Here is a 10,000-nt window from a genome sequence, read left to right as displayed (position 1 = left end):
TCCCCTCTATCCTTTGCACTCCCTCCAGGATACACACGAGAATCACTCATGGCACAACAATGCCCTTCTCCAGACTCCCTACCTCCTAATATCCCTCCTTTACACCCCCTAGCTCCTTCCCCTTCAAATTCCCCAACACGTAAATGTGTTATCATTCATAAATCAACTAGGGTATAGCTCTCCTACATTGGAATATTCGCGGTTTCCGCTCTCATAGATCAGACCTACGTCATATCCTTGCTTCTTATAATCCATCTATTATCTGCCTCCAAGAGACTTTCCTCACACACCCTCCTATTCCAATTCCTAATTACCATTTTATCTCTTCCCCACACTCCCTTTATGTCTCGTCTATACTTATCCATCATAAAACACCTTATGTCATACCTCCCATACAAACTTCGGTCCCGTGCACAGCTATTCGCATCTTTCTTCGCCGCTGGATCACAGTGATTTCAGTCTACTTCTCCCCATCCCATCCCATTGACTTTACTGCCTTTGACACTCTAATTTCCCAACTCCAACCACCTTTCCTCATAGTTGGTGATTTCAACTGCCGCCACACTCTGTGGGGTGACTCTACCACCAACTCCCGAGGCCGATCTCTAGAACGCTTCCTCTTCACAAATAACCTAATTATTCTTAATTCAGATCGCCCCACACACTTTGACATGCGCACACAATCCTTTTCATGCCTTGACCTCTCTCTATGCTCTCCTACTTTACATCTAGATTTCCATTGGTCAGTTCTAGACCACTTCCCCTATAGTGACCACTTCCCAATACTTCTTTCTCCTACTTCATATGTACCACTTCCTAATCCTCCACGCTGGTGCTTCGATAGAGCTGACTGGCATACTTTCACTTCACTCTCTACTATACCTATCCCTCCACCCCCCTTACTGTCCATTTCAGATATGCTACATTGTTTTACAACAACGATCCTAAGAGCTGCCTATACAGCCATTCCTCGAACTTCAAGACCCTATACTTCTAAATGTGTTCCATGGTGGAATTCTGATTGCTCCAAAGCGCTCCGCTTAAAACGAGCAGCCTGGAACAGCTATCGCTACAAACGAGGCACCCCTCACCAGCTATCAGCCCTTATTTCCTTTAAAAGAGCATCTGCCCATCTTCGCCGTACAATTAAAGACAGCAAAACAAATAGCTGGCAAAATTATGTTTCCTCAATTACATCTTCTACATCTATTTCAGCTGTTTGGCGACGGATCCATAAACTATCAGGCAAACATCCCCCCCATCCTGCACCCGTCCTCCATATTCGAGATATTCTCATCTCTGAGCCTGTAGAAGTAGCTAATGAACTGGGCAACTATTTCAGCCAGGTCAGTAGTGGCTCTCACCTTTCCCCACACTTTTCTTCCATTAAAACCATCAAGGAGCGCACCCCTATTACCTTCACCCTATCCTCTGATGAGTCCTATAATGCCCCTTTTTCTTCTTCTGAACTCAACGCTGCATTACAGTCGTGCCGCAACACTCATGAAGGCCCTGATGGCTTTCACTATCGTATGCTCCGACACCTCCCATCTTCCTCTCTATCCTTCCTTTTAACTATTTTCAACCACATATGGACGACAGGAAATTTTCCTTCTCATTGGCGAGATGCTCTCATCCTACCTTTCTTAAAACCCAATAAATCAGGTACCCTACCCCAAGATTACCGCCCCATAGCTCTAACTAGCTGCTTGTGTAAACTACTAGAACGAATGGTTAACTTCCGTTTAATGTGGTACCTAGAGTCTCATAATCTCCTTTCCCCTTCCCAGTTTGGTTTCCGACGTGCCCGAAGTACAGCAGACCCACTTGCCCATTTTGAGACATACATTACATCGGCATTTGCACGCCATGAATCCGTATTAGCCATTTTCTTTGATCTAGAAAAAGCATATGACACCACATGGCGATACCATATCCTCCAACAATTGTCCTCCCTAGGTTTACGTGGAAACATGGGTGTTTTCATTAAATCCTTCCTTTCTAAACGTACTTTCCAGGTCAAGATTGCCTCTTCCACTTCATCATCCTTTCCTCAATTCGAAGGAGTCCCACAAGGAAGTGTGCTTAGTACCACTTTATTTCTTCTTGCTGTAAATGACATAGTCTCAGTCCTACCACCAGGAGCCAGAGCATCACTATATGTTGATGACTTAACCATCTATGCATCTGGCACATCCATACCAGATCTCTGTCAATTCCTTCAGTCTGCAATAACATCAGTAACTTCTTGGGCCACCAACCATGGCTTTCGCTTCTCTACCTCTAAATCTTTCCCCATCCTTTTCTCTCGCTTACGTACGGTCCCCAAACCCCCACTCTTCTTATATAATGCTCCACTCCAATACCGGTCTTCTGGCAAATTCCTAGGCGTTATATTTGATTCCAAGTTGTCCTGGCGAGACCATATCTTGTATATCAAAGAAAAAGCTCAACGTCGCCTCCGAATCTTACAAACGCTTTCACATATCTCCTGGGGCTCAGATCGCAAAACTCTCCTCCATCTTCATGTTACTTTGATTCTCTCCACTCTAGATTATGGATGCCATATCTACTCCTCTGCCTCAACCTCTCTTCTTGCTCACCTTGATACAGTCCACCACAGCGGTCTCCGCTTAGCCCTAGGCGCCTTCCGCTCCTCTCCAGTTGAGAGCCTATATACTGAATCAGGCATGCCGTCCCTCTCTCGACGTCGAGCCCTTCTCTCTCTCCGATGCTATGCTCGATTTCACCAATTTTCCCTTACCAAACTAACTATTCCACAATCCTTACTTCATACCTTTACCTCTTCTCCACGTTTACCAACTCCTCTCCCCGTACGCATGGATACCCTCCTCTCCCATTCCCCCTTCCCTCATCTCCGACCTCTCCCACTGTCTGTCCATTCCATTCCTCCATGGCTTATACCTAACCCCTGTATTTGCTCCTCAGTTTTCCCTGACCCACCAAAATCAGATATTCCCCCCTCTATCCTTCTCGCTCATTTCCTTGACCATGTCTCCATTCATTCCTCCAGCATTCATGTTTACACTGACGGTTCCAAATCCATCTCAGGAGCTGGATTCGCAGTAACATTCCCAAATTGCACTTTCAAATACACCCTCCCTCCTGAATCTAGTGTCCTTACTACAGAACTATATGCACTCCTTTTTGCCTTAAGACGCATATATTCATCCACCTCTTCCTCTTTTACTATTTTTACTGACTCCCGTAATTCTTTAACCCTCATAAAGTCAATGCACTCGACCAATCCCCTTGTCTGTAAGATCCAGAACTGGTTGTTCTATCTATCCACACGTCACAAATCTGTCAGATTTTGCTGGGTACCCAGCCATGTTGGAATCCCTGGCAATGAACAGGCAGATACTCTTGCACGATATGCCGCAATGTCCTCATCACCTCAACAACGCTTCTCACATATTCCAGCTACAGATTACTACCCCCACTTTAAGACTTTCTTGTATACCCGATGGCAATCTTTTTGGTCAAGACTCCACAACAATAAATTACATACCGTAAAACCATCAATCTCCTCTTGGTCAGCTCCATTTCACAAGAACAGACGTTGGGAGACTGCCCTCGCACGATTACGTATTGGCCACACTCGCCTAACACATGCCTATCTGATGTCACGCTCAGACCCGCCCCTATGTCCTCTGTGTAACATCCCTATTTCAGTCCCACACATTCTCTTGTCCTGTCCACGTTTTAATACAGCACGTACCTCTGCTTTTCCACACCTATCCTCCCTTCACCGACCTCCCAACATATCAGACATCCTTACAGAATCTCACAGTTTCTGCCTCGACAACCTGTTCTCCTTCCTCAGACACATAAATATCCTTCACTTGATCTAACTCCCTTACCTAAACCACCATAATCTTTTCCCTCATCCTCAACCTCTCAACAATATTCTAGATAGTTGACACATTACAACTGTCACCTGACATCCCTCTTTACTATACTTTCCTATAGTGCTATATGACCTTAGATGTCTAGCACATTTATCTTAACCATTAACCATTAACCATTACAACATTTTGGTGCTGTTCGATCCAAGGCCCTGTCCACCCAGTTTCAAGTTCGAATCACTTCCTCCAGCTTGAACACCTACCAGATTTAATAGTTACAGGATATGCCATACAATTCAGCTTAGCAAGGGAATTATTATAATTAACTGGGCTGAAGATGGTTCCACTTGTGACTGATTGACCCATCTGCAGCTCAGAAGGTGGCAATAAAGTGGTAGGAACTGGGTAAGTGGGTATGCGATTGTCATGAGACCGATTTTTCGAGGATTTGAATACTGTATGCCCAAGGTATAGCTCCAAAGACTTCGAGCACAAAAATAGAAATGCCCCTTCGGTACGAATTCTGGGTCACTTACGATCACATGATATCTTTGGAAGAAATGAATGTAGCGGACCCAGTATTTTTTTTTTTTTTACCTTTGTTGGAATCTTGGTGTAAGGTATATGAGCCACGCCTCTTTCCTCCGTTCCTTTCTTGTAGCGATTTTGGGTAATTCCTCCACAACAGCTCGGGGCCCGGATTCTCAAAAGAGCCTTAAGTTAAGGTGCGCTGGAGGCCTTAACCGTCCTGCTGTATTTCCCTTTTATAAGAGCGAAGAGTTGATTTCCCGCCCGCCGGAAAGAGCTAAAGGCTGCTATCCCCCTGCCTTCACCTAAGGCGCCTTCACTCGCACCAATATGGCGGGTCCCTGGCTCTGCTTATGCGTATGTAAGACTACTCGGCCGTAAGTTAAGGCGCCTTAAGGAGATAAAGCGCCTTAACGCGTTTGAGAATCTGGCCCCAGGTATCCTTGAGAATAATGGTACTTAGCAAAATCACCTTTTCAGTACCAAGGCCGAGTTCGGTTACATTGGGGTGGGGGATGGGGGGGAGGGTTAAAGTTATGCATTTAATTAATATTTATTTATAAGTTTTATTATTTGAAAGATTGGTTATCGAATATGGGGTTTGCAGTAAAGATATACATTATACAAAACCCTTGTGAGCATGACATGTGGCTCACTTGATCAAATTCCTTCATATATTGTAAACTGTTGGTTAACCTTTTCGAATAAAGTGACTGACACTGGATGGAACTCAAATGAGCCGTTAAACAAGGCATAGTTTTATAGCACAGCTGCCGTTGCATATCATAAAGAAACATGGGATTGTTAAAGATAAATATAAACGCAATAGGGCAGGTTTGTTATTTTTTTTTTTTTTTTTTTTTAAGTAACAAGGATACTTGATTTATTTATGTAAGACCAGATTCAGACGCCATTGCATGAATTTTTAGAAGCTTTGAAATGGAAGGTCAAATGGTGTCTTGTTTATAAAGATGACCGTACTAACCAATATAGAAGTCGGATGTTGCTAATAAATTTAGCATCTTCAGAAAAATAATTAAAGATCAATATGGTAATAAAGGATATTTGGTTGAATAATTAAACCAACTTTTTACGAAAGCGTGTCCTTTTCGCGTTAGGTTTTCATATTCTATTTTCGGAAAGTTGATGTATCAGAAGTTTACCTTTTATTTTTTTTGTTACATTATTTTTTTCTCGTATTGATATTTAGAACTATATTTTATGTCTTTCCATTTGTTTTATTTTAAAAGTTATTTTCATGTAATGATTTGATTACTAATGCCTTAAATTGTGCAGGAAAATAAAACAGCTAAAACTTAATAATATTTTTCTTAGCAACATTTTCCCACATCAAAACTTCTAACACAAAATTATATAGCACTGGAAAAGCATAAACCAGCAGGGGTCTGTATAAATTTACATCAGTGAACACAAAGACAAGATAACACACCATGTGGATTTTATACAGTGCAAAAGTAGTAAAATAAAACTGGCGAAAATATACATTTAAATCTGAAAGGTCAACAATGGACGGCGTTTTTAATTACCAACAATACACACAAGAAAATTAATAATATTCTTTCAAAGTTCTGTAACTATGCCATAAAGTTTATATTTGACACACGGCGCTTTAATTTAACCTTATCCTGTTTCAGCCTACGATTAAAATGTGCGACTGCAACCGTAAAAGAAGTGAAAGAAAAATATTTTATTCTGTGAGGCCTTCCCAACATGAACCCACCGGAAATTTGGCATAAAATAATAATAATAATAATAAAATATAGATACATAAATAAACAGTTACTCAAATTGGCACATCCCTGTCCCATTGTTTATCACGAATTTCGCTGTGGGATGACGTAACAATGCGAAGGAATATTTCAACTCCAGTGCTAAGTATTGCATTATTGGCAATCTTATATACTCGCCTTTAACTTCCTCTTACAATGATAATTTGGTTAAGCTTTATTATATGAAAAAAAAAAAAAACATCTGGCATTCTCAACAAAGGAGTTGAAATTTCTATTCTAATGACATCCCAAGGAAAGTGGACGATAAACTTTTCATACCAAGATACCAGAGCACTCACTAACAAGACCTTCATAACAACATTCGGATTTGGTCACAGTTGATAAGCTTTGATAGACTGTCTCTTAAATCACTAAAACACTGACTTCGGATCACAGATATACAGGTCAGGATCGACTCGGAAGCACATAGGGACAGTTCCAAGGCAAGACGCAATATGGATAGGATGAAAGTGGATTGAATACAAGTGGATGTGGACAAGTCTTTCTCTGTAGCCGGTGGTCGTAAGTGCAGTGGAAGTAGTCGCGGCAGCAGCCTGGACAAGCGGGGTAGTTCCCTTGGCGGTTGCACTGACTCATCTGGCCGCCACCTGTAGGGCAGTCTTCTGGCCTCACACAATATGGATAAGTAGGATCTGTGTTGAACACGAGATTTCCTGGGCATTTCGCCACGGTAGGTGTGTACCCGGGGCCAGAGAGGGAAGGTTCACATTGGATGTAATCCGAGCAGCAGTGTTGACATCGTGGGAAGCTTCCAGGGTGGGTACAGCTGCTTACATTGGCAGAAGATCCTCGCAAAACTGGATCGTAAGGGCAGTCTGACGGTGGAACACAGTAAGGATATGTTGACACGGTATTGAAAACCAGGCCAGGAGGACACTGTCTGGTTGCTCGCATCATCTGGTTACCACTATGATAGCAGTGCGTGTACACCCCGACACAGATATTACTTTTAGCAAAGAACCCAGCATTCGAGCACCCAGTCGCTGCTAGATCCTGTGGGGTGGTTTCACTTGGAGTGGGTACCGGAGTAACTGATGAGGGAAAGGGGTTGCTAACGGTGGTTTCTTCCTGTGTAGAGCATGGAGTATAGCACGGGGCTGATTCCACACAACGTCTTGTGATGTTGTTGAATATGGGTTTGTTTTTAGGACATCTGGCGACCACCGGCTGAGGAACTAAGCCATTTACAAAAACGCATGCATAATAGCGAGTGCAGTCAGTCAGATCAGGGATTAGAATACCTGCACGCTTGCACTTTGGCTTGCAGTGATCTGGAACAGTGTCCCCTGAATCCGAATTTGATGTCATTGTTTGTGGAGTGACTTCTACTGCGGGACTGGTGTTCAGAGTAAAGGCTGTGCTAAAAGTTCCCTCAGATGGACTGGTGCCGCTAGTAGCTCCAGGTTTTGGACTGGTAGTGACCATTCCTTCTGGAAACGGATAGTTAGTAATAGGTTCTTCCGGTGTTGGGCTGGTACTACTGAATCCTGGTGTTAGACTGGTAATGATAGGTCCTTTTGAGGGTAGACTGGTAGTGATAGGCTCTTTTGATGGTGGAATGGTAGTGATAATTTCACTGGAATCTGGATCATTAGTAGTAGGTTCTGTTGTTGGACTGGTGCTTATGGTTTCTCCTGGTGTTAGAGTGGTAGTGATCATTTCTTCATCTGTTGTACTGGTGATTTCTTCTGTTGCTGGACTTACAGTGAAAGGTTCTTGTGTTGGTTTGGTACCGACAGATTCTGTTGGTGTCGGTTTCTCGCTAATAGTTCCTTCTGTTAGAGTGTTATTAATGAATCCTGCAGGTGATGGAGTGATGGACCCCACTGTTGTTGATTCACTGCTTGTTTGCTGACAATTCAAGGTGCGACAGGGAGCATGGCTTTGACAGGTCTTGCTCTCCGTATCAAACACAGGCTTCTCTCTTGGGCATCTGATTCTCAAAGGGCGAGGAACAGTACCATCGAAGAATATACAGAGGAAGTAGTGATGGCAGCTGGTTGGATCACGCACGATAGAATTTGGCTTGTCGCAGTAGATATTGCAAGGCCCATCGTTACCAGGGATGATTATGGGTGTAACTTGTGAGGGTTTGCTACTGGTAGCTAATGTTGTAGGAGTTGTAGCTATAACCCCTTCACATGTAGTAATACAAGGAATATCTGCAGCACAAGAATGTTTCTTCAGGTCAAAGACCGGTCGTTCTGGGGGACATTTTCCTCGAATTGGTGTATAGTGGGGATATGGAGTAAGGCGAGTGATGTTGCATGTATAGAAGTGGTTACAGTCAATAGGGTCATGGACAAGAGTGTGTTGGGATGAGCAAATTGGTCGGCATAGATTAACAGATGTTGAAGAATGTGTTGGCGTAACTGTGGGCGATAGCGTCACTATAGAAGAACTGGTATAGGGATATTCTGTTGTATCGGGAGGCACTGTAGACGTTGGCAAATGAGTCGTATTTGTGGCTCCTGGTGTTACAAGGTCAGTGTCCGGGCATGTTGTGATACAGGATGATTCTGCTCGACAGCTGTAGCTTTCCAGATTAAAGACTGGGCGAGAGATTGGACAACGAATCCTTGTGGTGTGGGCTTGTCCCTGTACAATCATACATACATAGTAGTGATGGCAATCCAAGGGGTCATGCAAGATGGTGTTGTGTTGAGTGCAGTTTGGTCGACACTTTTCTGGTATCAACATTAAAGCATTGTCTGTGTCATTTCCAGTATGGGTTTCACTCTGCTGGCATGTAACCTGACATTCTGCAAAGTATGAACAGCTTTCGCTGCTTGCATCGAACACGGGTCGGCTCGGAGGGCAAGCCATTCTTGTAAGAATGGTGCTGTTACCATTGGCTCTACAGGTATAGTAATGGTGGCAATCCTTGGGATCCTTCACCACAGATTCTGGTCGGACACAGGAGGGCAAGCAAGGATCATCCAGGTCTTCAACTGCTGGCGGTGCTGTAGTTTCTAGCGAAGTAGAGGGAACAGAACACATTTCAATACATCTCGCCTCGGCTTCACACCGGAGTTTAGTCCTGTGGAAGAAAGGTTTGGTGGAAGGACATCTCGCACGAACAGGATGCGGCGTCAGACCTCTCAGGAATACACATATGTAGTAGTGGGTGCAGTCCATTGGGTCTGGCACCAGGGAGTTCGGAATGACGCACTTAGGCTGGCAGCTGGTGGTGTCAGGGGTTGGGGGAGGCATCGGAGCAACAGCACCAGGACAGGTTACCACACACTGAATTGATGCCATGCATTTCCCCTCATCTTGGCTGAACACTGGCTTGTCTTCGGGACATCTGATGCGTTGAGGCTTCATGGAAAGATAATCAATGAAGTGACAGACATAGAAATAATGGCAGTCTGTTGGGTCTGCTAGCCAGGAGTCAGGTATGAGGCAGGTAGGCTGACATATTGATGGTAGAGTACCTGATGCCGAGACATTTTGGTATGTTTGTGAGTTGTCGAACGGGGAAGTGACACCTGCTGGTCCTTCGCTGTCAGTGTCAGCTTGCATATCTATGGGGAAAGTTGCGAAAGCTGGATGCACCATCTGGCCAGGAGGAAGCGTAGTTTGAGCAATTAAAGAGGAACCAATTGTAGACGTTACTGTTGTGACACTAACAGGCAGTAATGTACCTGTTGGATTGATTGACAATGACGGCTGCGATATAACAGTTCCAACTGTTCCAGGGAATGTAGTAACACCAGTGACTGCACTAGACAGTGATATAATACTAGTAACTGTACCATACAACGATGTTACACTTGTGACTGCACCAGG

At 43.8% G+C, this 10,000-nt stretch overlaps 1 protein-coding gene across 1 annotated transcript; it reads right to left on the bottom strand.

The window, feature by feature from the left end:
• Positions 1–5,710: 5,710 nt before the first annotated feature.
• LOC113800043 (mucin-2) lies at positions 5,711–9,994 on the bottom strand. The gene has a single exon (XM_070114426.1). The coding sequence runs from the start codon at positions 9,767–9,769 to the stop codon at positions 6,593–6,595; it is 3,177 nt and encodes a 1,058-aa protein (XP_069970527.1). The 5' UTR covers positions 9,770–9,994; the 3' UTR covers positions 5,711–6,592.
• Positions 9,995–10,000: the final 6 nt, after the last annotated feature.

This window comes from Penaeus vannamei, chromosome 3 (assembly GCF_042767895.1).
Source record: "Penaeus vannamei isolate JL-2024 chromosome 3, ASM4276789v1, whole genome shotgun sequence".
In the NCBI taxonomy this organism is placed as follows: domain Eukaryota; kingdom Metazoa; phylum Arthropoda; class Malacostraca; order Decapoda; family Penaeidae; genus Penaeus; species Penaeus vannamei.
The sequence above is the reverse complement of the archived record's forward strand: the minus strand, read 5'-3'. Positions and strand labels throughout refer to the sequence as shown.

Excerpts from the sequence above, each read along its gene's own strand:
- LOC113800043 (XM_070114426.1), bottom strand. The coding sequence starts at position 9,769 with ATGGTGCATCCAGCTTTCGCAACTTTCCCCATAGATATGCAAGCTGAC.